The sequence below is a fragment of the Epinephelus moara genome, chromosome 3 (genome assembly GCF_006386435.1).
Source record: "Epinephelus moara isolate mb chromosome 3, YSFRI_EMoa_1.0, whole genome shotgun sequence".
Taxonomy (NCBI): domain Eukaryota; kingdom Metazoa; phylum Chordata; class Actinopteri; order Perciformes; family Serranidae; genus Epinephelus; species Epinephelus moara.
In genome coordinates, this window is record NC_065508.1 from 12536326 (window position 1) to 12564123 (window position 27798).

General features: G+C 43.1%; 2 protein-coding genes across 4 annotated transcripts; one reads left to right on the top strand and one right to left on the bottom strand.

The window, feature by feature from the left end:
• The first annotated feature begins 349 nt into the window (after nucleotides 1-349).
• Nucleotides 350-12211, top strand: LOC126385599 (protein ABHD15). 2 transcript variants are annotated; one of them, XM_050037413.1, is made up of 4 exons: nucleotides 350-1283; nucleotides 2207-2436; nucleotides 2537-3295; nucleotides 12096-12211. In XM_050037413.1, the coding sequence occupies exons 1-3, from the start codon at nucleotides 534-536 to the stop codon at nucleotides 3273-3275; spliced, it is 1719 nt and encodes a 572-aa protein (XP_049893370.1). In that variant the 5' UTR covers nucleotides 350-533; the 3' UTR covers nucleotides 3276-3295; nucleotides 12096-12211. The 2 variants fall into 2 exon arrangements, with proteins under 2 accessions (XP_049893370.1, XP_049893362.1); XM_050037405.1 differs by lacking the exon at nucleotides 12096-12211 and having other exon boundaries at nucleotides 2537-3511.
• Nucleotides 3834-27072, bottom strand: taok1b (TAO kinase 1b). 2 transcript variants are annotated; one of them, XM_050037388.1, is made up of 21 exons: nucleotides 26470-27072; nucleotides 18519-18774; nucleotides 17848-17919; nucleotides 17217-17318; nucleotides 17067-17112; nucleotides 16811-16907; nucleotides 16586-16699; nucleotides 15627-15718; nucleotides 14194-14287; nucleotides 13975-14056; nucleotides 12524-12691; nucleotides 12122-12328; nucleotides 11433-11567; nucleotides 11015-11251; nucleotides 10766-10894; nucleotides 10428-10511; nucleotides 10207-10326; nucleotides 9861-10100; nucleotides 9535-9747; nucleotides 8282-8464; nucleotides 3834-7918 (listed from the first exon to the last, which is right to left on the bottom strand). In XM_050037388.1, the coding sequence occupies exons 2-21, from the start codon at nucleotides 18648-18650 to the stop codon at nucleotides 7418-7420; spliced, it is 3048 nt and encodes a 1015-aa protein (XP_049893345.1). In that variant the 5' UTR covers nucleotides 18651-18774; nucleotides 26470-27072; the 3' UTR covers nucleotides 3834-7417. The 2 variants fall into 2 exon arrangements, with proteins under 2 accessions (XP_049893345.1, XP_049893352.1); XM_050037395.1 differs by lacking the exon at nucleotides 26470-27072 and adding an exon at nucleotides 25747-26418.
• Nucleotides 27073-27798: the final 726 nt, after the last annotated feature.

The window sequence follows — 27798 nt, forward strand, 5'->3', positions numbered from 1 at the left end:
TAAAGGAATTGTAAATCATGACAAAATGAACATTCCCTTTCAGCCAACTTGAGAAGGTAATGAGAATGTAATATTGATTTAGATTTAGAATAAAACCTCAAAAGGGAAAATTTAAAAGGACTGCTGTATTACGATCCCAAAAATATTCACAGGTGAGCTGGGGGAACAATGCAAAAGAGGTAACGGCAGACATGGCAAGGTCAAAGACTATGATCACGTTCACATTAATGGGACAGATTTATGTGGCCTTTGTTTGCTTAGTGTCTATCTGAACTTGTGTTTGCAGTAAATGATTCATGGAGGGAGGAGAAAGGGTGGTTGGAAGTGAAGCAGCGGTGCGAGTTGAGAGACAACAATTTTCATGACACAGTGTTTGCAACAGTTCTCTGGACAACATCGGTCAACTTATGAGGCGAGACTTTCACACCTGTTCATGAAGCAACAAGGCGGGAGTTTGTAAAATACAGGGGTCAGTTGTTACTGAGGAAATCACAGCAACACATCCCAGAGGAAACACTGGATTTTGTTTACCAATGGCATTACCTGTATGGGATTGTTTGTTCTGTTTGCTCCCATTACTGTTACTTCTGCTTCTGTCTCTGGCTCTGCGCCGGCCCAGGGTACGCTGTTGGACGAGGCTGGCTGTGAAGGCTGCAGCCTGGAGGCTCTGGGTCATAATCTGCCTGACCTTGGAGCTGCCGCTAGACAGGAATACCAGTACATGGACCAATGAGACGAGATCACCAGGGGTGGATATTTCGTCTGGGTCAGGTCAGGCCTCAGTTGGGCCCAGGCTCATCTGCAAACCCACTGCGCTGGCCAAATATCTGCTCAGGCACTGTGGCTCTCTGGCCAAGCCAAGACTAGCCTCCTGGCCCGGAGGAGACCCCCACCTCCAGACTCTGTCCAGCCTGCTGTGCGAACAACACAGAGACACATTACAGTTCACTAGAGACAATCTGTTACTGAGAGACGGAGGTATTGTGGCTCTGGACTGGGCTGTGGGGACAAGACTGGGTGAGGTGGGAGGGAGGAAGAGGTGGGAGGGGAGGAGGGAGCATCAGCCAGGGGGAAAGGCGCTAGGCTGCTTCACCGCAACACCTCCTGTCCTCCTCCTTATTCCTGAGTCCTGGGGTGGGGTGACCCCCCACCTGAAGGTGCTCTGCCATCGGGCCATGTGCCAGGGCTTTTATGTGGTGGTGTTTCACAGTCGAGGCACAGCCGGGTGCCCGCTGACCACAGCGCGACTGGCTGAGTTTGGAGACCCAGCTGATCTTGAGCAGGTGTACACTCCTTTTTTGTTCATGTAATGTCATGACTTGTTTCATTTGAGAGAGCTTTGTACATTTGTGTTGAAAGAATTATTGCATTTATTGATGGACAGAAAATGAATAGCCAACAATTGTGATTAATCATTCAATAAGCAGAAATGTAAATATTTAATGATCTAACCACATCTTTTCAAATGTGAGGATTTGCTTCTTTTTAACTCCACCAAGGACGTTGCCGTGCCGTTTCAGTGTCGTTTTGTGATTGTCTGTTTGTCAGCAAGATTACAAAAATACTACTGGCCCAATTTTCATAAAACTTGGTGCGAGGATGTAGCATGGACCTAGGGAGAACCCATTACATTTTGGAGGAAATCTGAATCACGAAGCAGATACACAAATTATTTTTTACTTTCGTCAACACTGAGAGATAGAGCATTTGGTCTTAGTGGAGGTTTTTATTTTATTATTTAAAGCATTGTATATGAAATACCTATGGAATTGTTGGTTGGACACAATTTAAAGGCAACTGTGATGCATGCAATAAATGACAAGTTTAATGTTTGCCAGGTTTAGGCTGACGTCTTTAGTTTTGTATTGAAAAAAATCAAATTTTGACCTAATGGTGGTCAGCCAAGGTATTTCAAGTCATAATCTGGGGATCACAAATGTACGTACAAAAAAATGATTGCAATCCACCAACATTTTTGTCTTGACAAAAGTATAGGGCTGCCATTCATAACAGCTTGTCACTACCCAATCCGTACCAGACACCCAATTTGTTTAGGTCGTATTCTCTGACCAATGGGCCATACTGAACTTTCTGGTACAGATCTGGCAGTGAAGCATCTGTCAACGTGGCTAAAACTGACATTTTGTAATTCAGTGACTTTATTTTACCTGACAGTGACGACATATTTGATATCCTCTTTTTACAGGCGGTGGCTTATGTCCACAGCCGGCACCCATCCTCTGTAATGGTTGCTGTGAGTGAGGGTTCAGGCTCAGGGATTCTTCTTTCCTACTTGGGGGAGTGTGGATCAAGTTCACACCTGACAGCAGCTGCAGCCATCTCACCTGTACTCCAGGGACAGCTGTGGTTTGAAACAGTCATGCCTCCTTTGTATCGCCGGGGAGTGTTGTTTCAGCGGAAACTGCAGCTCAGTAGGTGAGAGAAATTAAAGCAAAATGTTTGGACAGAAGTTATAACATGAATGCAATATGAACAGGATCATAAAACTTTTTTCTTCACATGATGCTGTCATAAGATACGCCAGTTCCTTCAGAGAAGTCCTGGATGTGGATCGGGCCCTACGCTGTTCCTCCCTCAGAGACTTAGAGGAAACTCTCTTCTGCTCTTCAGCCCAGCTTCAGCAGAGGGCCCCCAGATCCTCAATAAGCTCTCTAAATTCTGGACTGAGCTCAGGTTCTCATTCCCCACAGGGCCTGGCACCCTCAGTGGCCTGGGCACTGGGTGAGAGAGCTTACCCAGCCAAGGACTGGGACAACTACTGGGAGAGGAACGAACCACTGAGAGATGCCGATGAGGTGGCACTCCCTGTGCTCTGTATCTGCAGCCGTGATGACCCTCTCCTCCCGCCTGCCTCCACTTTGCCTCTTCCCCTATTCCAGAGCAATCCTTATTTCCTTTTAGTGCTGACAGACAGAGGAGGGCACTGTGGGTTCACTCTGGAGGACAGAGAGGAGACGGAGGGAGGGAGGACTGGAAATGAGGAGGCAGAGGGAGGTAAGTGGAGTCATATCGCAGTTCTGGAGTACTTCAGAGTAGTGGCTGATTTCCTGAAAGGGGAGGAGAGGAATGGGGTGAACTTGGATGCTCCTTTAGAATATAGTCAGGCTGGGCAGAGGAGCAGGACCAGCAATGTGGCTCCCGTTCGCAGAAGGAGAGCCAACATGATGAGGAGACAAAGACTGCAGACACCTGAAGAGAGCAGTGTGGATGCAGAGGAGGGAAGCTTCACCTGGAGGAGGTCCTACACACGCTGAGGAGGAAGAGACGGTGAAGGGTGAGATCTGCAGAGACTTTGGACAGTATTTGGATTTTTCCTCATTGTTCTTAAGTTACATCTAGGGAAAGTCTAAAAACAGCTGGAGAGGAAAATCAAAATAAGGGCAGTGGATGAACAAAAACTTTTTTTTTTTTAGCCAAATAGATAAAATTGATCAAGAGGACACATGATTTTTGGGAAATATAAACAAAAATAAAATGGTCTCAAAACATGGCTTCACTCGTTTGAAATTCCAACAATTCTTTGAAACTTTTGTTTTAAAAAATGATCATTTATCTAGATGTTTCTTACTGAAGAAAGGCAATGTAGCTTCTACAAAAGAGCAGAGTTACGCAAATCAAACAAGCTGTTTGAATTCTAATACACGTCAAAGAGTAGCCTTTTATCAATAAAAAAAAAGTACTAGAATACCTCGGACATCTATGACAAAAAGTACAAAGAATTCAAACATTTAAACTCAAGTAAAAAGGATTTTTTAAGCTTTAAACCTGAGTGCTGTCATGCTCCTCACACACAAAAACACCATGGGACAAAGAAATATTAAAATTACTTTATTACAGATGATTCTTTATCCAGTAGCCCTCTTCCAACAAAAAATAGTAATTACAAACAAAATATTACATTTATCCCCTAAACTTTGTTTCTCAATTTCTTTTATACATTTTAAATCACTTTGTCATCTGTAAGGAATAGCTTTTCTCTTCTGCTATGCGACATTCAGCTTTTTGCACAATCTATACAATTTAATACAGTTTAATACAGGTCTCTGGACTACGGAGAATAAAACAGCAAGATCCACCAAATGACAGGAGAGATAAAGGGAATACTGATAAACAGACTGTACAGAGACGTAACCCTGCCTCCCGCCTACTTTCAGCCAATGGCAGCCGCCCCTCAGTGACACCGAAGGGGGGGCATCACAGTAGACTCTTTAATCTGGTCAATCACTTGTGCAATCAGTGCAACTGATCCAGTACAGAGTGACCAAGGTCTAAAGCTAGACTCTGCCCCGACTGCATCGCAAAACACCTGGGAGTTCTAGTAAACACAAGAGACGAGGTCTAAAAATCTGCTGCTCGTTTGGCCCTGTGCAGACATCATCTGGGAAATAAAATGACCCTCTCTGGCATTAAAAGAAATAAAACACTACAGAACTGGAAAAAGGGGTTGGTAAAAGATGTCGGGTACAATGGCATACTGGCTGAAGAGAAAACTGGAACCACCACGTTCTGCTTTTTTTCTGTTTTCAGAACTGAGCCAAGTAAAACAGGATTATAAATTCTGAGTGTAGGGTGGCAAGATTTTAAAAAAAGGCAAATACTTAAGTGCAGTGTGAAAATGCTTTGTGTGTAACCACAACAGAAGAGGGCACATCCCAATTATATTTGTGGACCCCACAACACCTAAGAGTAACCCTTTGTAGCTATCAGATATATTTTCACTGTCTTGTGCAAGAGTTGTGGTTGTGGAGTACACTAAGTATTGTTTATGCAGCCAAATATTTCTGAATTCTTTAAAGACAATTCTCTCTTTTCTCTATGTTATTATAACCTCACATTTAGGCCCAAGTCTTCTAAAAACAATGAGAAAACTTAAATAGGTTGAGTCTTCTACACTGGGTATCGTAATGTCAGTAAAATATAGCCGTCGCTAAGGCAAAGGCTACACCTAACTAGATTCAAATTATGTGCAAAATCATCTCCATTCAGCATTAAACAAAAAATGTTGCCATTTGCTCGAGGCAATCTGACTTAGAGTTGTGTTGTTATCATTCACAACAGAATATCTGTAACAAGTTTCAGAACTCGCAGCTGCAAGTAAGACAGTGAAAACCCCAGCGGCTGTGAGTCGAACGTTCGTTTGAATACCGCTGGTCTAAAACCACGTCACTGTGTCCGCATCACAACTAGTTAATTTGCCTTTGATTTGTCAATTAGATTTCCATATTTTCAAATTCAAAATATACAATATTAACAGGTTTCCTGTACATTCCACCTCTGATACTCATATAATGCATAATCTCTGCATTTCTCAATAAGACTCCCGCCTTTATCTCTATAATCCTTTTTTTTTTATAGATTTATATAATAATACATTTATATATATTTTTTTCTTCCTTTCTTTCACTTAAAGAGCTCTTCCCAGATAGATCAGGGATGGGGTGAAGTCACACCAGGCTCAGAAGGGGAGGAGACAAAGTTGGGGGGGGGGGAATCAGGGAGGTCGTGGTCACAACATGACGTCGGGGGTCACTGGGGGTGAGACAGAGCGGGGTGTCAGATCAGGGAAGGTTGCAGGGGCATGGCAGCGGAGATCACAGCATCACCGCCCATCCATCCAACGAAACATTCAGCAGTCACCAACCAGCAGAGTGTTGAAGAAACTCCTCTCACACCCTATGTTCATCGAGTTTTTTGTTTTTTTTTTATCTAAAAACACATAGGCCACTGAGATGGATATTGTTGCCCTGACACAAATGCTGTTGTGTTCTTCTAATTTTTTATGTCCCAATCCCATTTTCACAACCCACTGTACATGCACTCATCAACCATGTGTGCACAAGGACCTACTGTTTGACTGGGGAATAAAAATCAATCATGTATGTGTGTGTGTGTGTAAATCTGATTTAGTGTGTTTGAAGGCCTGTGCCAAAGTGCAAGTCGTTGTCATACCATGACACCCTGTGGCGAAGCTCTGCTCGAGTGCCCTTGAGGTAGGCCAACAGGCATGGTTCAATTTGTCAGAGAACGTTTTGTTTTTAATGGCGTAGTGCGTCGCTTTCACGGACTGACACAGTGCCAGATTAGACTGGAACATGACTGCAAACAAGTGAGGAGTGACCACTAGTTTCAATACTGTTCAAGTAGAGGTTAGGTGCTGCTGAAAACCCGTCCCTGTCGTGAGGGCTGTGGACTAATAAGGCTCCAGTATCCCTCACACTGGCCGTCCACTGAGCAGGCAGGAGTGAAGAGTAGGGCAGCGGTCTGTGGAAACCCAACAGCAGAGCAAACAAGGCTGAGCGTACGTGAGAAATGACTCCCATCTCTCCTCCAATCCAGCGACACGTGCATCTAACTTGGCCGCGTAGTTTTAACCTGAACTTCCACTGGCACAATCTCATTAAATACATTGACAGTATGTTGGCATGGATAATTACAACGACAAATCTGACTCTGCACCCTTTACCTTTGGCATCTCTGCAGCCCTGCTCACTATACACAATAACTCCTAGCTAGTCATTCCAGTAAAACACTGCACAGATTTCCTCTCTGCTGGAGGATAAGCTTCTCAGTTAGGTCACTCAGGCTGGAATGAAAGATTGCATACTTTTAGCCATTAATGACCCTTGGGTGTCCCTGTGCTACTACCATAAAGCCAGAGACACCCACTGGTGCTCACTTACAACAACCTTCGGTCTCTTTTCATGTTCCTTCATGTTCTGAAACTATTCTTCAGTCTTATGTCAGGCCTCTACATCACCTGCCGCCTTCTCATCTGTCTGTAACTGCACATCAACAATAATCTCATTAAACCTTCTGTCAGTAAGATTTCTGTGCTTAAATCTCAAACACATTTTTCCACATTTTATAAAACTGCACTGAATGCAAATCTTCCCATAATGCACCTCATTGTGCTACCGAAACATCTGAAAGCCTCAGATTTACCCCACGTCTGTTTAAAACAGCATACTGCAAACAATCTCTTGATAATAAACTCCATGGTAGATAATATGAATATACTACTTCGGCTCTATGGCAACAGAGACTAACATGGCAAAACACATAAAATAGCGCTGTAGGCTACAGTAAAAATGACACTATTGCACTGTGGCATACTGTATATGGCCCTCAGCCATCCTGGATTAGTCTGGAGACTTTTGGGTTTCCACAGACTGCTGCTAGCAGTACACTGATGTAAGAGTGCAGTGGTGATGGGAGAGGAACTGGGTCGAGGGAAACCCAGTACTGTGCAGTGCGTGTCAGACGTACTGTGGGAAATAACGTGTGTGTGACGCATGTGTGGTGCATGCATGATGTGTGTCTGTGTAGTGTCACCTTGGTGCACAATAATGTGACTTTAAGACCATTATCGTGTCGCTCGTGTGTGAGTGTGTGTGTTCTAGGTGTACGACAGGTGGGATCCGTTGGAGATCTGAGAGGTGATGCTGGCACTCCTGCTCATGCCCTGTTCATTCCTCCCCCCTGATGACGTCCTCCTCATAGCCTGCGGGCTGTTCCTCACCCCACCTGCGCCTCCTGAGCTCCCTCTCTGATTCCCTCCTCCAGGGTGGTGGAGGCTCCAGGGTGGCGGGCCCCCAGCCAGCATGGGGTGACCCCAGGGCTGCTGCGAGCTGGAGCCCCCCTGGTGGTGATGACTATGGTGGCCGCCTCCTCCACCTCCTCCGGGCCAGTGGCCTCCCCCCTGAGCCCCCTGGCCACCTCCACCCCCTCCCCCCCAGCCTCCCTGGGAGTCGGGGGCCAGGTTAGTGAGCACCATGTTGCTGAAGCCCAGCCGCATGGACTCCGAGTCAAAAGCCTCGATCTCTCGGGCCTGGCGCTCCAGCAGTGAGCGGATTCGCTCCAGGCGCTCGTTCTGCAGCGCGAGCATTTCCTCCTCAATCTGCGGAGATAAACACAGCAAACAAATGAGCTCAACATAAACGCCAAGTGAAAGTAAAGTCACAGGAGCTGCTGGTCTTCTCTGCTGTGTGACTTTCATTCATCTCACAGTAACACAAACAAACTAACTGATCGAGACCAGCAGCTCCTGTGTTCATTACTGTTTTTGTCAATGGAGTCTGGCTTTGGACAATGGATGTTTTGATATAGTTTTGCTGTTATTAAACATGGTTATTCAGACACAGCATGTTGAGAACAATAAAACGGTAGTCCCATTAACAAAATTCACAACACAGCTTTAGTGTCTGCTGTCACTCCCAATTATACTGACACATATCCAGACAAAGTGCGGGGCCTTCTTTACCTTCTGCTCCAGCAGAGCCCTCCGCAGAGAGACCCTCTGCTCCAGCTCCCTCCTCTCCTTGTCGTGCTGAGCGTCTGTTTGCATCTTGATCTTGCTCTGGTACGCGTTGAGGAGCTCCAGCTCCTGCTGCAGCTGCATCCTCAGAACCTGACACTCCCCCTCTTGAGCCTCGTCTAACCTCAGCTGAGGGCAGGTATATAAAAGAGAGAGACATAAAGAGACAAAGAGAAAAAGATACAAAGTCTTTCTCTGTTGGTGATTGTTTTTGATCCAGTGTCAGTGAAAACATGCAATAAGTGATAATGTTGTTGAACACTGCAATGATGATATTACTTGTGGTAAATAAACAGATGTGTAAGTGTACTTAGTCCTACCTTTCAGTGCACTGCTTAAACACCTTAAACACAACAAAATGCTTAAGACATTTTTTTATTGAACTTAACACAAAAGGCACAAATTAAAACAGACTGATAGCTGAGTGCAGTTCTCTTCTGATAAATTTAAAACTTATTCAAGTAATTAAAAAATCTCTGACTTCGCATCACAATGATGTGAAATGACATTACATTGTGCAGCCCTGTCTTAAATGTGATATTCCCAGATTTAAATGATAATTTTGCTCATTTTTCGGCAGTCCTGTACGACTGTTTTGTGTTCAGACAAAATCAATTTTGATACATTTGATAAACTTAGCTTCCTTTGTTATAAAAAAAATATTTCTACACAGAAAAAAAATACTGGGTCAATTTATGAACCCAGTTTCAGTGTATGTGGGCTTTGAGTCATTCTCTTGGGTTATTTTCTGATGACGAATGAATAATGACCCAAATATTGGTTCATATAGCTGACCTGATGACTCAGTACACATGTGACTGGTTTGTTTTGACTGCCACTGGGTCATTTTTCCTGCCGTTACTCCGCCCCTTTTTTCTTTAATACGCCCCTGCATCAGCTGGACTGTGGGAGTGACAAGAACTGTGTGCTGAAGGTATGTTTAATATTAAATTTGCATTATTTAGTGATTAAAATTAACATTCGGCTTGCTTTAATATTGTTAAGGTTTGACTTTGTAGATTTTTTTTTACAGGTGAACTTAACTCTGTAATCTCTGTGTTTTGGAATCAGGTACTGTATTCGCACTGGTAGTGAGAAATTTCAGCCCTAATCAACAGTGAGTTTAAAACTACACTACATAAAGACATTTTTGTATTTATGTTTCATAACCTCATCTGGCCTTCTCTTCGGGTACTCACAGCCTGCGTGGAGAGCATTTCATTGATGGAGTGGTCATACTGCTCGGCCAGGATGGCCAGCTTCCTGGTCTGCTCCTCCTTCAGTCTCTTGAGCACGGCCTTGTGATCGGACTTGGGCGTGGTCTCCAGCAGATGGTTCCTGAGGGCCTTGTACTGCCTGGTCTGAGTTTTACAAGTCTCCTGGAACTGCTTCTTGATCTGAAGCTCTTTAGACTGATAAAGACAGAAGGAAAAGAAATGAAGATGTTGAGTGAGTGTGTGTGTTGGGGTCAGTTAAAGAACTGCATCCAAGGGAAAAACTAAAAACCCTCCATGGGACTTTGTACCTTGAGGCTCTTGGGCTGCTGTCGGACCTCCATGACATGCTTGCGCCTCAGCTCCCTCTCCCTCCTTTTATTGTACTCCAGCTGGTTGGTGAGTTCTGTCTGGTGCTGGGTCCGGATCAGCTCTGCCCGCGCCTTTTGGATTGTCCCCAGGTGCCTAAACTCCAGCTCCTGCATCGACTCGTGATGTCTGAGCAGCATGGCGTGCTCCAGGTCCTTCTGTGTCTGCCTTTTGTTCAACTCCTGAAAAAGAGGAGGAAATGTTGAGTGACAGCGATCAAATAAGTAAAATTAATCAGAAACATAAGAGTGGGTCGTTGTGTCTGGCTCTCTCTGTGCGACTAAGTACCTCTCTGGCCAGATCCTGCTCCACATTGTGTCTGGCGATGAGGATCCTGCGTTTAAACCTTCGACACTCTAGCTCCAGGTACTGCCTCTGTCTCCTCAGCAGGTTGGCCTCCTCCTCCGCCTGGGAATCAGGTTTTGTTACTGTCACAGATTCTACAGACTGTGTGAATTTACTGCCAGGCCTGTGTATGTATGTGTACATATTGTCTGAGAGATCCTGACCTGGAAGTGCTGGATGTTCTCCTTCTGCTTGGACAGCCACTCCTGCTTCTCCTTCTTGGGAGTTGACTGGTTCTCGCTCAGTTCCTGCCACACAGGTGTTTTATTTCAGTATGTCAGAGCATTGGCATTATGGGGCTTAATGGATATTACAGTTTGTCAGCATGGTGTGAATACTCGCAAATGTTCTTCTTGCATTTTTTGTTATTAAATCAACAGCAGCAGTCAAATTAAACACACAGGTGCTCTGCTCACTTAATTATGTATGTTTAGTTTTGGGGTACACTATAGACAAATCCTCACAGGTTGTGTTGGAGATGTGTGCGGTGCCAGTGTGTTACCTCTTTGAGCTGCTCCTTGCGCAGTTTATACTCCCTCTTCTGTGACTCCAGGAAGCTGCTGAGCTCCTTCTTCTGCTGCACCTGGATGTGCTGCTGGAACTTCTTTTCATCGTTGGTAAACGTCTTCAGCTAATATTGAGTAGGAGACAAAAAAGCACTTGGTTAAGTTGTAGAAATATGCTTTGAAAATAGTAATAGTTGAGTGTCACAGGATCAGTAGGGCACTGTATTGTTCTTGTGTCCACATACATCTTTGTCCAGGGCCGCCTGGTGTTTCTTCAGCAGCTTCTCCATCTCCTGAGTGAAGTTGTTCCTCTGACTCTCCAGCTCTTTGTCCAGCCTCAGCCTGTGCTCATCCATCTCCCCTTTCAGCTTGTTCTCCAGGCCCATCAGGTGCTTCTGATGTTGCCGCCTCATGCGCTTGTATCCCGACATCTGCTCCCGCAGCTCCGAGTCCTGCTCGTGTTCCTGCATCTCACGGGTCACCTGAAAGATGTGGACGCCACAGACAATCAGCGCAGTTCATTTAGAATCAGATTATTAGACGTATTACAGCAATGTTGAAGGAGTTTGTTTAATGGAGACACAAAGCACAAAATATCTGGCTGTTAAACAACCACTAACACATAAGTGAGATGCATGGAGGAGTAAGCAAGTGCGTTCTCACGAGTGACGCTGTGCGTATGGTGGCAAAGTGCTCTCTGTTGCGGTAGTGCTTCCTCGGGGCCTGAGGTGGTGTTGGCTGGGGCTCAGAGGGTTGACTGCTGGCTGCCTGATCCCCAGAGAAACTCTCCTCTTCCTCCTGGAGACATGAGGCAGCGGAATTGAAATACTATTTTGTTATGGGATTTAACAAACAAAAAAGGAAGCACTGGGGGCATGGGAACGTTTGGGATAAAGCAAGAAAGGGATCCAGACAGAGCAGAACAGAATCAGAAACCACCTTGTGCTCCAAAGTGCCACAGAAACAGCAATAAACAGGATTCCACACATTTTACAAATTAATTTTTGAAACTTTTCTTTAACTTTTCCATAATATTTAATCTCATTTCTATGACTTTATTAAAGTAGTTTAAAGGGACATCTCGCTGTGGAGGCAGGGACTTTATTCAGACCAGTATAATGGTGGGAAAGCAAATTATAATGAGAAACTGGAGGAAACCAGATCATTGAAAATTGTTTTTTAAACTCAAACTTCCAATCCATCAACATGTTTCTGGTCATGTTTGGTGACCATAAGAGACAGATCAATAGAGGCTTCATGTGTAAAATCAGTTGGGTGCCCCTTTAATCAATGATGAAAATAAAGCTTCGTACTTCCTCTGCACAGGTGTGAGGCTGTGTCACTTTACCCACCGGTTTGAGGTGTATGACAGAGCTGTTGGACATGACAGTGTGGTCTCCCTCCATCAGGTCCAGCTCACTGCGGCTGTCCTGGGCCGCCTCGTTCAGACTGTTGACAGAGCTGCTCTGGGAGCTGGCGCTGATGGACATGCTGGGGATGGACTGATTACTGCCGACACTGTTCACCGTTCCTGTCCGACCTCCGCCTGGCTCCAGCTCCTGGAGAGAGAGGGGACAGAGCACAGAGAAAGACAGCGAGGGAAAGAGAGAGAAAGAGAGACCAAGAGACACAGACAGACATGCATACAAACCAGTGCATGCTTGGTTATTTTCTCTGCACGGTCAAATGTGTCAAAAAACAGAAAAAACAAATCGTATTCTGCACCACTGTTTAACATACAAACATCCACACACCTCGTCTCCATCCTGGGCTTCTGCTGTGGGTCCATTGTGGGCCTCCTGAAGGAGGATCTTCTTCATCTTGCGGTACTGCAGGTTGTCCAGCTCTCGCACTGCATCCTTGGTCCTCTGAATGAGATCCATCAGCACAGAGTCTGGACGTTCACGCTGCAGAAACGCATGCTGGAGGGAAGGGTGACAGGGATGAAAAGACAGTTTCAGATGTAAAATGGTCTGCCTTTCTCAGCAGATGGTAACTGGAAATATGGGACTGTTTAACTGAAGCTGCAGAAGAGAGGGTGCAGGAAAATGACCATGAGAAAACTGTTCCCAACACTTAACGCATTACTGGAATGACTGAGAGCTTATGAGGAGATTAACATGTGAAGTTGTTTTGTGCCATAAATTGGACAAACTTAATGAGTGGAAAAATGTTCAATATCCCAATAAGGAACCTTCTGGTTAGCTCAGTGTGCTGAATTAGCTATTAGCTTCAGCACTCTGCTTAGAGACCTGAATTTAATGAGGTGGATGGATGGTTCTGCAGAAAGAAACTGCAGAAAGAAAAGCCTGTGTTGAACTAGACAGCTCGCACTTTGTATTTATGGCAGCTTATTTAACATTTTAATATTTGTCAGGCTCTATGATAAATGCAGACTGTAAGTATAGTGGGTCACGCAGATGATGACCAATTGTCAAAACTGACAAAATCAAAAATCCGAGCTGACAAACACAGTCGAACTGAAGAAGATTACATTGAGACGCGGTTAAAAAGAACATTGTCACACTTTTCATTTTGTTTAAAAACAAGTGATGTTTTGGAACTTGACATTTAAAAAAAGAAACACAGCGTGCAGTGCTTCCATACCCCTAAGGACAACTTCCATTAGCAATAGTGAGTCCATTAGCGGGCTAAGTGACAGCTGCTCAGTTACTTAACGATGGATGTAGAAGTCGCATCTCTACAGTAATTACATCTGTGTTCTTTCTACAAAACCGAGCTGTCTGTGTGTCTGTACATGTTCTGGGTGTGTGTGTTTGTGTGTGCATCCGGAAGTAGAGGATTAGTGATCAAAATAGAAGCTTATGGGGGACAGAACAGAGCGCAAACATCAGAGAGAGATTTATCACCAGGGGGCTTTGTCAATCTCCCATCTTAACACACTGACCCTGCTCTCTGGTTCTGCACAGTGGCGTACAGTATCAGGGCTCAACACTAACTTTAAAAAAAAGGGTTGCCAGACTGGTTTCGGTTCCGACAGTAACGGCCATATTTAAATATCACTAATGCAACAACTATTAAAAAAAATACTTATTTTGGTGTTTGCAGTCTCTATTTTTAATATCTTAAAAAGTGGTTGCCACTGATGGCAAATAAAAGCCAAAAATTGGTTGCCAGATTCTCAAAATGGCTGCCAATGGAAAACTGGCAACCAATACTGTCGTGAGTATGTGCGTGCACTTACACCCAGCATGTCGTCAGAGTGTGGTCTGTCCTGGGGGATTTTCTGAAGGCAAGAATCGATAAAGTTTCTAAAGTACTCCGTCCTGAAACACAGATGACATGATAGAGGGTCACACACCGGTAACGACAGCTTTTATCAAAAGTAAGCATCGTCATTTTAGGTGCAAAACATACAACATACTGCACATGTGCTCGTGTATATGTGAGTGCGGCGTCTCACCATTCACTGGATTGCAGTGTGGGGCTCTCATTCTGCGCTATGTGGTATAAGGCACTCATTGCATTCATGTTAAACAAGGGAGGCTTCCTCTCAGCTGGAACAGACATGACAACACTCAGTTATTATGTACTCCCTCTTTTTCAGTTACAGATTAATTCACATATATAAGTTTCACATGAAAAATGTTTTGCCTTTCACAACTGTCTGTACCTCAAATGACAGGGCTGTTTTACTGCCAAATTCATAACCATTAATGATTTAACCGAACCTTAAAAGGTAAACTATGCCTCTCAATCATCAACTTATGTACCACTAGAGGAGTGTGGGGGTTTATCTATCTGCAGACACTCTGCCCTCTGTCTGTATTTTCTGAATTTATTTTTATTTTGCTATGTTTGGAACGTTGCTGGGCAGAGTGCACAGGTGAGGTTGGGACATTATAAAACGGTAGCCAGGCCAGGTTGTAAGCAGCACACGTCCACAAGGAAGCTACGAAAATGGCAGACACAGCTCCGAAACAAATGAAAATGCTACAGGAAACAACAGGTGGCACAGCTGGGATTGGCTTTCACTTTCACTGGTGATACAGTTTACAAACAGTTATTGATAATTCCTGCATAGTTTACCTTTAAATTAAAACCAAATCGGTCAAACAAATCAACAATCAACATTACTTAAGTAGATATAGTTACTGCCACATGTCCCTGTACTCAAAGACCTGTTAATCAAATCCTGTGTTTAAAACAGATTGTCGGCTATGATTTAGTAACATTTGGATCACAGATTGTGCATTAAGTACACTTTGTACCAAGTTTACATCAGGGCTCCCATGCAATTTTACCAACACATTTTCATTTACTTTATATCAGTAGATTAAAATAGGTAGGTCTATATAGTACAATAACAGGCTCTTACTCCAGTATGCTATGCCATAAGACAGTGGTTCCTTACATCGGAGCAACTGTAATGAATCACCCCTCATTGCTCTTGAGGATCAATGAAGTATTTCTGATTTTGATGCTAAATGTTTAGAACCCATCACTGAAGTCATGGCAAACCACTTTGTCATCATGCAGTAACACTAAGACAGTAAAGCAGTTGCATTAAACTGATCATTTTTGATGACAATTTCATTTATTGATGAAAAAATATTAAATGTATACAATTATTTGGGGAATTATGCATATGCCAATGTGTATCACATAATACAGGTGATGATTCAATGATCACTAAGAATAGATTTTAAATTACAAAAAATACATAATGAAAATATTTCGTGTAACATCAGACATGTTTTGACATTTTTAAGAATGTATTTTAAACAAAAGCCAAAATAATATATTTTCATTAGATTATTTTACAATAAAAAAAAATCTTCCAATTTCAAAAACTTCCAATTTGTGTATTCAAAATACCCACATACTGTCACCTACCTAATTCTATACAGGTGATCCCTAAAGACCAGATATCCACCTTCCCATCATACTGGCCCTCGTCCATAGCTAGAATCACCTCTGGGGCCATCCTGGAGGAAACGGAGGAGATAGATAAATTGAAGGTAGGAAAAAGAAAATCGCAAAAAATGAGGTTAGCAGTCATTTAAAAAAGAGAGACGACTTTCAAAGACAATCACACTCTTTAATCTTAAAATGTGAGTCAAGCGTGAATTTGCAATAGCTGTGACCCTGTACGTGCATGCCTCCACAAGTTGCCCCTTTTTGCCAATTGGCATGACAAGTTAATCAGCTGTCCTCAGGCTCATGACCAGTGTTTCCACTAAATCTTGGGCACGTCTGAGAATCCATTTGGAAGTTATGTGCCTTTCTGCGATAGGTCCCTCCCATTGCCACCCCGCCTTTTAGCCAACTGTCATGAGCACAAACACACACCTTCCCAAACAGACACACACACGCTTGACCTCCATGTCAAATTTCGGCCTCCTAGGGCAAAAACGGTGTCCGCCAAAAGGTGGGGAAATTTTGTACCGACCAACCAACAGACCAATAAAGCGAGCTATAAAGCTGCTGGTTGCAGCTGAAGTAGCTGTTCACTTGTATCATTATTAATCTCCAAACTAAAAGGCACTGTCACTTTAGTCTTTGAAATTAAATAATTCCGTTTTTCATTAATTATCTAAGTACTTTCTCAGCAGCATAAATACTTAAAAAGCACTGTTATTTTTATGCATCAGTCCTAAACACATATTATCTGCAACAATCACAGCAGAAAGGCATTCCAATAAGTCAGCACCTTTTTACTTCTGTGGGAAATACTTTTTACAGTACAATTAATTTCATAAACCAATGCTTCTTAAGGAGACACTCGACTGTAGAATGCTCATAAGGTAAGCATTTAACACATATGCAAAAAAACCCCTTCACTTTCCACCTACCAATATGGCGTTCCCACAAAGGAGTTGGCAGGTGAGGCAATGGAGGCGGAGCCAAAGTCTGCCAGTTTGACCTGCCCAGGCTCAGTCAGTAGAATGTTACCTGCCTTCACATCCCTGAGAGAGAAAAATACACGTATGTGTGAGCGTAGGGAAGGATGTACAGTGTTTACAGAAGCTTCTTATAAAATAAAACACACAATACATGTGATGTTAATTTCCCCTCACCTGTGGATCATATTGTGGGAATGAAGGTAGGCCAGCCCCTGTAGAGCACCATGTGTAATGGCAGCTATCTCGACTTCTTGTAAAGGTTTTTTATGAACTGGAGGAGGAAAAAAAACAGAACAAGAATCAGCTGATAAAGCTTCAGGTTTCTCCTCTGTGAGCTCACATAGCCAGTCCTATATCTCTTCTTTTGTGGAGGGGTCGGGTCTGCTTGACACAGACACACACACGAAGAGAAGAAGAGACACCTACTCACCTTCTAGCAGATCGGAGGCTGAGCCGAGACAGTACTCCATCACCAGCTGTAAACAAGAGATAGAGTCGAGAATAACAATGTACAGACGGACACCCTTAAACACTGCAGAATGAGATCATCTAATTCTGGGCATGTAAACGGGCGACTTACCCATGCTGTGTGCTCACGGAGGTAACAACCTTTGTATTCTATACTGTTTGGGTGCCGGATCCTCTGGAGGAACTTCACCTCCTTTATAATGTCCTGCCATTTCTGTTGGTGGGAAAAGAAGGGACTTAAAAGCAAGACAGGCGACGCAATGCTTGACTTATGTGTTAGAAGTGACCGTATGTGTGTGTGCAGAAGATTGTCTTTCAGCTCTCTTTACAGATAAAGTGTAATCTGAATATAGTTAATCTGTAATCATGAGCAGAGTGAACTCCATCTGGGACGACGACAGTGAAAGTGAGCACACAAGGGTGACCTTTCACTGTGTTACATGAATATTCATTGATGATATCAGCATTCATGATGTGTTGCAAACATTAGTTAGATAGACATAGGCTATATTTAAAGATCTTGTACTGTCGGAACATGAAGAGCAGCTACAATGATGTGAGGTGTATCTAAGTGCACAGAAGTCCTGCTTTGATACATTAAAAATATTTTTAAAAGGCCACGTTTAATTGAGGAATAAGAGTAAAGAGTTCATGGCTAATGATTAGAATTCTTCCCATACTGTGTGAAAATGTTTATGGTTCAGGTCTGAACTATTATATAAACACAATCAATCTCGTCTCACCTCATTAGACTGTTTGCCACTGTAGGACATCTTTTTAATTGCCACCACCTCATTTGTGCGTATATCCCGTGCCTGGGAAACACAAGCAGATCGTCAGAAACACACATCATCAGTGCATTTTTCAGCCACAACATACAGTACATCTGATTCTCTGTCCATCTTCTCTCATCGAGGATGTGGTTTTTTAAGACCTCTTGTACCTTTTTTAACCACGCTGTGTGCAGCGTTCGAGAACAAAAGTCAGTTCAGAAAGCTACAGTGAGTCACTCCGTTGTACCTTGGTGCTATTCAACTATACTGTGTGCTGGTAAAAATAACTTCTGTTGAAATCGTTTCTCTTCTTGATTGAGGATCAGGCAGCTTCACTCTTTAGCTTGACTTTTCACAATTGTGAAACACATGATTTAAGCTGTATTTAATTGAATTGCTATTTAATAGGTCAGTTAAATAGCCCTGACTTGCTATGTTATTCACAGAATTGAATACAGCAGCTCAGATATAGAGAAAAATTGGGATCACAACGTTGACCACTTTAACTCCACCACAGTACTGTGTAGGGTCGTTCAGCTTTCCTCTATGTAACAGATCATATCCCTGATTAATGTCTATAATAAATTTATTAAACGCATTCCTCTTCTGTGTGAGTCAGTGTGAAGATGTGGTTGCCGTACAAAGTAGACCGCGCCGAAGCTGCCATGGCCGATCTCTCGGAGGTCAGAGAAAAGCTTCTCTGGGTCTTCTTTGAAGAAAAGCTCAGCCACCTCCGGATCCTTCAGGCTCCCTGCCCTTACAGAGGAGGGCATCCTGGTTAATGTAGTCCCTTATCACCCACGCAAAGGGGATGGGACTATCTGGGTGCTGAGCGACGCAAAAGCAGCTGAAGATTCATCTGCAGTAATGGATGGGCCTAAGGAACCACATGGGCACCTGGATGGACAGAGAGGGTGAGGGGAAGCAGAGACAAAGAGACAGAACTGTTAGCAAGGACAAGATAAAACACCCCGACACAGCACAGTATGAAAAGGAGTCCATTTGTTCAGCTGATGTGAGTCTGAAGATACCAGTGAGAAAAGTCAATGGCCAGACTCTGAAAAGAGACGAGGAAATCTCAGCACAACTTTGAACTTGTGACACGGCTCTAAATCTACACGATGAACTCAAAGTCACATTTTTATCAAAGTCTGCTTTTCATCTGTTCCAGCCACAACACACAACAAAGACACACTACAAAAGGAAGCAAAAATAAAATGCTGTGATACATATCCTGGAAAAACAGGCGTTGCAGGAATGGACGGCGAGGCCGCAGGGCTCCAGATCAACTCTCTGCATTGGCCGGACTGGAGCCAGCCTGTAATTTTTTACTTCAGTGATTTCATATGTTCAAATTCTAGCCACATCCGAACATTAAAAAAAAAAAACATATTTGGCTTCATAAAGTTCCCAGTGTTCATTAAACCATGTATGAGAGGATTTTTATTTTGAAATGGGGGAAAAACAACATATGTAAACTATGTAACCGATGCCTCACTTTATGGCATAGCATCACACTGGCTAAAGAGAGCACGTACAGTTTCCTCAGAAAGGTCAGAGGCTCCTGAAGTATCTTAAACACAATGATTTTAGCCAGTGGTCACACCTTCAAATGCTGACCCTAATATAATCTACTAATTGCAGAGTCATCACAAGTGTATCGGCTCAGACTGCTTCAGCAATTATTGCAGGTCTGTGAGCTACTGGAATGACTGGGCAATGCAAATATCCCAGCTCAAGGATCGATTTCATGTCCGCTGCTATGAGGTGGCCAACAGTAATGAGGTTTGAGCTGCATTGGATGATCAATTAGAGGACCTGCGGTCAAATTTTACTGTGTCCTTCAAAATGGATGCATCAGTTTTGCTCCAGTTAATTCGTGTAACATGCATGTAAGATTACCAGTGTGCACGTGAAGCATTTTGCACAACATACTCATAATGCTGAGTGTGTGTGCGTTGTGGCTTATGCTGCAAATTCTACTGTGTGTGTGAAGTGCAATCAAAATGCAACCAGCAACTTGCAGCTTTAGAGAATACCTCTTTTTTTCCAACCACATCACCTTGTCTTGTCTTCAGCCAATCAGAAACTGGTGACAACCCCCTTCATACTCCAACACCACACGTATATCATTACAGAAATGCTCAGTGGGAAAACTGATAGTTGTTTCTTTTTCGTTTTATCTTTGGGTCTGCAGCACTGTTAACCTAGCCTGCCTGGGCCAGCCTAGTTATCAGTACAGCCTGGGAGCCTGCTGTACCAAAACCACACTGCTGGCTGAATGTCACAAGGTTTGTCCTGCTGAAAAAGCTACCCAGCTGACTGAGAAAAAGAAAAAAAATACACAAGAATGAAACTTGTATACCAACACACACAGCTCTCCAGGACAACAAAGCTAGAAACTGCTGCCGGGAACAAACTTCAGAAACAGCAGCAGGGAGACAGTGTTTCTGTGTTGACTTCTAGTGAACAGAGTCATTTGTAATTTGTCTAATTCTGCCACAATGTTTGCAGCATTATAGCATGAGCACTGTGATACTAAATGTGTCATGTGTTAGACTTTACAGTTGCTTTCAGGAAGCACGACAGAGGAATGTAACAGTGCATAAAACAGTGAATATTCAGGCATGGGGTGTTTCTCTTATCTTTAGTTTCAAGCCCGGCCTTATGCTGTAACGACATGGCATCCAATCTGACTTAATGTTGGAAAATGATTCATTTTCTGGCAGGACAGTGGTCTTAAATATGCGCTGTGAAGACAGACCTATAGAAAGTTAAAGGAGAAGCAAGGAGTGCCGGCTTGGATGGCCTTCCCTCCACAGTAACTAGGCTACAAATACACTGAGCTGCTTTGGGAATATTTAGAAAAAGAAAGTACAACTAGGCAAATGTGCAGCGTGTGAAAAGGTAAACTGTGCACATAAATATATATATATTAACAGACACACCCCCTGAGTCTGTGTCTGTGTGTGTGACAGAGAGATTTGACTGTAAATGTACAGTGGGCTGAGGTTTTGGTAATTTTTGTGTGAAAGGCAGAAGGGCTTAGAAGTAGTGTTGACAAAGTAAAATCGCAGCTGTACTCTAAATGATTAATTTCCTAGCACAGACAATACTGACTGTCTCGCCTCCCAAAATCTGCATGACATAGTGGCAGAGCACGGGCATCAGCAGCAACAAAACAATGTTATTTATACTCTACTGGCAAAGCTTTCCATACTTTTTAAAGACTTTTCCCACCTCACGTGATGGCACTTCCCTATGCACACCTTGCCTGATCCAGCACACACTGATTTGTACTTTACAATGTGACACCATTACATCTTTTTTGTCTAAAATAATGTACGTTTTGTTTAACAATTCTTAAATGCCTGCTGCCTTCTAATAAATCTGACATTACAGCAGTATTTATCACACTTTAAACCCTCCAAAAATGTGTGAATTTATTTCATTTTAGCAATAATACAGGTGACAATGATTGCAAACAGAGCCAAGTTGAATTTTAGAATATTTTGCATTTCTGGTGTGCAGATGAAAATTCTGTACACTAAAGTTGACTTAGGTGCGAGATATGCTTCTTCATATTTTGGATTTTACTGACAGTTTTTCTTTTCTGATGTGTAAAGTCTTCATTCCTGTACTTTACATGTTTTTTTTCTAAGTAAATCTTACTTATCCAAATCTCAATAGCCTTGATAGACATTTTAACCTGTCATAGCAAGAAAAGGTGACACTACTAACATTAACTCGGCTCAATTAAAGCAACTATAGCGATGCAAAGCAGCAATTGATGTTGTTTACACCTGTTTGAAACAGGTATTTAACTTTAGTTTTATGCTATATTTTTTTACCCTGCTCATGTGTATTCCTGAAATCACCTTGCACCACCAGTGCATTATGAAAGAATCATTGTTGATAACTTTATTTACTGCGATTCAGCCCTCAGACCTTCATCATGTCAAACTCAAAAGGACAAATGCCATAAATATACAGACACAGTCCCGACTACTGTGGCAATTATTTGACTTTTTGGATTATCTTTGTTGCCACCGTTTGATGTTTTAGACAATGTTGTCTTTACTGTTTTATAACCAGTGCTAATTATGATCACTCAGTTCAGAGTCACACTTGTGCTAACAATCTATTGATGGCTCGGGGGGACTGAACGTTTGTCCATCCCAGCACCTTTGTAGCAACAGTAAAGGTCACGTTGGATGGCTTACTGATGAACAAGGAAATTCTATTTAAAAGCATCTTGGTTCCTGATTTTTATTCCTGATCAAACTGGAAAATGTAATGGAACAAACATGGGGAGAGACAGAAATAATTCAAAAGCATAACCAACTGATAAAAATCAGCTAAGGAAAGAGAGGCAGTTTTTCTTGGTGACAGGACAGAAAGGGTCAAGTTTTTAAAAACAATGTAATGGTTTATTAGCTGATAATATTAAGATAATAATGTTAAGTACAAAAAACACATACTTTATTAGGTATGGGAAAAGGGAAGGTACCAGCGCTTCATTCTTTTACTCCAAGGAAAATTAAGCTGGATGAGACTTAAGTTGGATTCTGTGTGTGTACATTTCTATTCCACTAGATAACACAGTATGTAGGAAGAGAAACTAAAATACAATCAGGTATTTATCTCTCTCTCTCTCTCACACGCACAGACACACAAACACACAATAAAATAGCACTGAACACCAAGTCACAAGACTGTATCTGGCTGAGATGGACTGTATGTGCAAGACACGCGTGCACACACACATTATCCCAAAGAACAGTGTGTTCGAGAAATGCATCGAAAGTTGTTTTGCTTTACTGCTCGAGAAAATGGATCCTCTCTTTGTGTATTATGTGAATTGATTTCCTCACTGTAAAATCACCAAGATGCCTAATGAAGAGACGGCCGTGCACCAAGCTGAGTAGCAAGGGGTGTCACGGAGAGGAAGAGACAGAGAGAGAGGAAGAGAGAGAGAGAAATGGAGAGGGATGATAAATAATCAAATACTTTATTGATCCCCATTGTGAAATTCTCTTAGCTGCATGGGGTCAGCCACAGAGGAGCAACCCTGGAGCAATCCTGCTGTCTGCTGATTTATCAAAACGGAGAGAAAGGATATAGGAAAGATGCACAAAAGAAGAATACAAAAGAAAGTCTGATTAACACCCAGCCTATGACATCCATCAATCAGTTCCTTTAATTTTTTTGCTGTTTAAAATCAGTAACAACTACATAAAACATCCTTAACCAGGCTCCAATGTTGCACTAGCTATAATCACAGCTTTTTGTTTTGGTTATTAACGCATCTTCGGTGCACCCTGTACTTCACTGACATCTCCCTGGCTCTCCTTTTGCTGCACCTGCTAAGGCGGGACAACTTGCATCATTACGATTCCTTTAGGTACATGGAGTTGACCTCAGCAAAGCATCAACCTTAAATGTCAACCTCAAGAATCTCATCAACCAGAATAACTGATATATCACCTGGGTGGGTGTGCAGGGCCTTAAAAGCGTAGTCATTTTGATTTGCTTCATTTCACATAGACGTCTAAACATAAAATTTATGCTACATATATACTTTCATACACATACTTACAGTATGTCCTTAGGCAAGATGCTAAATGCTGTATTACTAAATAATTCAAACAAAGTAGGGATGCAGCAAGCTGATGCGTTTTATTAAAGGTATCAGCCAAATGTAACTGACCCACATGAAATACTTCTTTGTCTCTTCTTATAAGACTGTAACAATGCAACTTCATGACAACAATGTAACTTACATGTTTACAAGCCTGAAAATCAGCCAATACGCTGAGTTTAGGCGTTGACTTCAATATCAGGGGAGACAAGATGGGTCATGTGCATCCCTGCGCTTAAGATCATCGCCCAAATTCCCAGTAAAAACACGATGCAACATCACAGCTGTCTGTTCAGACACAATGTTAATTTCATGACCTACATGTGCGCCGTCGTTCAAATGGCTCACACACCACATCTCCATCCCCCAAGATGGAGGGTGGGGTGTCCGTGCTCCTGCTCCCGAGACTGATTACAGAATGTGGCTTTCACTGAGCGGAGGAAGTGAAAGCTCTCGAGCTACCCAATGTCAACAACAACACATCCCGATTTGTGGTGCTATAAAGATGATGGTGACAGGGGAGAGGAATAGAGTGACCAAACACTAAGAGGATTTGACCCATCCCATTTCACTCACAGAGCTCCATTTACACTCTTCCTGTTGGGATAAATGTCCCGAACATCAACGGCATACCAAGTTTCCTCTGAACAACAGTGGCACCTTCAACAAGACGACATACAGGCATCTAAACATGCAAGTTTACAAAGTCATCTCAGTGGATGTGGTTTGTCAAATCATACAAAAGAAGAACTATGTAAGAGTGACTTGAGGCAGAATCGTTTCGACTGTTTAAAGCTCAAGTTAATCTCTAAAAATGATTGAGAAGCTATTATGCATCCTATAATTTCAGAAAATGGCAGACCCTTACTATTGTGCATATTCTTTTTATTGTTTGTGCAGTATGTGTCCTCTGTAAATCACCTGAAAAATATTTTAGATGTGTCTATCCTCCCTCCCTTTTTCTTCTTGCTCTCAGTCTGACTCATCAAATATGTGATTGGTTTCCAACTGTTCAGCAGACAGCCTCAATCGAAAACACTGAGCAAATGCATCGGAACTCCTTTTCAGGCGGAGGACCATAACTTTATTACCTCACTTCTGTGACGTGCCATGTCACTGTCAGCTGGGTTAACTGACACAGCCCAAACCTGAGGATCGCTGTCATTTGATTACCCATTGTTTTTTTTGCCAGCTAAAACCATGTGCTTAAATACAATAAAGCACTGAAGCATTACAATCAGTAAGCTATATAAGCTCCATACTCTGTCATTCATAACCACATTACATATCTCAAATCACTCACAAATAAAGTTATGGTGGCACTGCAGTGGATCATATTGTGGAAACAGCACTTGTTCTGCAGTGGCTGACTGTCATTGACTGACTTGGATCTGTAGACTTGAGCAAGCAGGGCAGGCTTTGCTCCAGTGTCTAATCCATTTTTCCTGGGAGACACTTAAATCCATTATGCAGTGTGCCCATATTCAGCACCCCCTGTTATAACACTGACACACAAGAAAACACAACTTTGCATTGGCTTTCTCGTGCACATGAGATGTTCACAGTCAATAACAGCTGCGTACCTCTCATCACCAGCTAGCAGCAAGTCCTTGGAAGTAAAGAAAGGGGAGCTGTTCCAGCCTGCGAATGCACTGTTGTTTTGACAAGCATGCAGAGGCATACATGAACAACTGACAGGTGTGCAGATCAGCACAGGTTGCAGGTAACATAGGACAACAGAGACGGGCAGCCTAGCAGAAATCTGTGATAACAGAGGAAGAGGACAAGTCGTACCTGCCAGAGGCTGCATTAATAACATGGACAGTCTGTTCATCGCAGTGTAAAGACAGCAACAAAGATACTGAGGACTGCTCATACTGCAGTGCTTATTCAACAAACAGAGGCAGTATATATAGCACATTTAACATACAGCATGTGTAGGTGTTTGGGTATATCATCCATCAACCCTTAGACATCAAATCTGACAGATCACCCCAACAGAGCGCAACGTGTTTTGGTTATATGAATGGTAAACCTGTCACATCCTTAATGTTATACGTGATCTACCCACATTCAAAGTGTTGTGTTGGATCTCTCTGTAGCTGATCCACAGTGTCATGCATAAGTTAAGCGGCGAAGTCACAGATAAGCCAAGCAGAAGAGTAGCTTGCTGAGTGATAGCCAGTGTTACGCAATATCAACACAGAAAACTGAGGAATGCGACTCACGTCAGTGCACAAAAACAGCCATCAGCGGCAGATGGATGCGAGCTCTCCTTGTCGCTTACACAATGATAATCACAATGACTTGTCAGACTCTCCCGGCTAATGCTGCTTGTAAACACAATGCCAGGACATGGACGTGCGACAGACACAGAAACAGTCTTGACCAATGTCACCTACCGTCACACAGCTAGCTATTCAGACAGTATGTGACTCACGATGTCTCTCACAGATAAGCAAACTTCCAAAACAGACACATCCAAAGCCGAGTTTCACTTAACGTACAGCCACAGTGGACAAAACAAAAACGAGGGAGTGGCACTGCTTGCAACGATAGTTGCATAAAGCGGATTAGCAAGCTAACGTAGCCTGCTAACGCTTCTTAGGGAAAGCAATCCGTTACCATTCTCTACAACAAACCTCTCACTATTTAGCTTGCTAGCCCTGCTCCCCGTATATTAATACAATTTGCTGATGTGTTGCACTGGCATTCAAAATAAACACCCTTATGCTATCAAGGGAGCTCTGGAGTAACCCAGCAAGGCACACCAAAATCTGTCGATGCGACAGACCATACAAGTTGTGACAGCAACTTTTGGTTAGCTGTCGAATAGCAACCCCTCTAGTTAGCTGGCTAGCTCGCGAGCTAACCTATGTTGAGATCCACTGCAGTGTGCCGGAGAACAAAATTACCCATCGTTAATAAGCAGAAAGCTAAAGTTAGCTCACCTGGTTGAAATGAAGCCACACAGGTTGAGAAGCGGGGTATGAACGGCTGATTAATCCAGTCACCCTGGCTGACGCTAAATCACAGACGATGCAGTCAATGCAGTCCGGGAGAAATCAAAGTGTGAACTCGCTAGCTAATAAGTTAGCAATGCTAATTCGCTAATCTAACCGCACATTTGCCCTACCCAAATAGACGGTCACACTGACTCCAGGTCCAGCTAAATTGTTAACTGTAGGAATAACCGCTGTCTTTGTCATGTATGCTGTTCGGCCGCAGGAATAATTTAAATCAACGTGAGGCAAGCTGACCTGGCTAACGACTGTCAAGCGTTAACTGTCACAGCGGACTGGCAGGCAGGCAAGCTACTGGCCAACTAGCTAGCCGCTAACGTTCGGGCAGTAGCTAGCAAAGTTTCTCTCTTCGATAGGCAGTTCCTCTAAAAATGGCGGCGAGGAGAATCACCTCCCTTCCATCGTGAGGGAAACAAGGAGCGAAATAAATTGGAAAAGCAGGGAGTCGGAGCGGTGCAGTCGGCTTTAACTGAGGCGAGGATACACGTGTGACAGTTTTGGAGAGTTTTGTTGACGCTGCCCAGCTGTAGCCTACAGGGCATATGTTGCCCCCTCCCTAATCTCTGAGTTTGGTGCTGCTGTGCCATCCAGCGACTGCAAGCATAGGTGTGTGTGGTCCGGATGGAGAGGGCCATGCACATAATGACTGTCAACACAACATGGTGCAGTTTAGAGCAGGGAGGGGATAACCATGTATTGCTCTCTGTGTGTGTGTGTGTGTGTGTGTGTGTGTGTGTGTGTGTTGGCCTTATGCACTTTCAGTCACTGAGCTCCTAACCTGATTAACAGTTTCAGTCTTAATCTGGTGTCTACTATAAATAGCTTGCCCTTAACTCACTATGTTAGAACTGTTTTACATATCCTAGAACAACAACAGAGCATGTCAGTATGTCAGGACTGGCTGTCCACACTGTGCAGTTCATCAGTCTTTGACCCTTGTATGATGAGACCAGTGGGTTTTGCATCACACCATGTTTCCTCTATTTAACAGTCTAGCTATGTGCTGAAATTCAATTGCAATACTATGATTAGATCTTCTGATGGACCTGTCAGAAACCTATATAAGCATGTGGTGTGTACAATACCTTGTAGTCCATGACTTGGTATTACAAGGTTATATAATGTGGACAGTAAAGTGGACAGATGCCAGATAATGCCCTACATAATTTCAGGGAGGTTCAACACCTCAGTCCCCAAACACTTTGACAACAAGTCCATTGATGTGCTATAGATGTTTCCATCTCTGACCCTGTCCCT

Bases quoted from the DNA above. Each gene is read 5' to 3' on its own strand.
- taok1b (XM_050037388.1), bottom strand. From the start codon at position 18,650: ATGCCCTCCTCTGTAAGGGCAGGGAGCCTGAAGGATCCGGAGGTGGCT. The intron at 11,252-11,432 runs GTGAGAACGCAC...CACATCTTTCAG, and splicing joins CCATACGCACAGCGTCACTC to GTGACCCGTGAGATGCAGGA. The intron at 10,512-10,765 runs GTAACACACTGG...CCTGTGTGGCAG, and splicing joins GCAAGGAGCAGCTCAAAGAG to GAACTGAGCGAGAACCAGTC.
- LOC126385599 (XM_050037413.1), top strand. From the start codon at position 534: ATGGCATTACCTGTATGGGATTGTTTGTTCTGTTTGCTCCCATTACTG. The intron at 1,284-2,206 runs GTGTACACTCCT...CTCTTTTTACAG, and splicing joins ACCCAGCTGATCTTGAGCAG to GCGGTGGCTTATGTCCACAG. The intron at 2,437-2,536 runs GTGAGAGAAATT...TGCTGTCATAAG, and splicing joins CGGAAACTGCAGCTCAGTAG to ATACGCCAGTTCCTTCAGAG.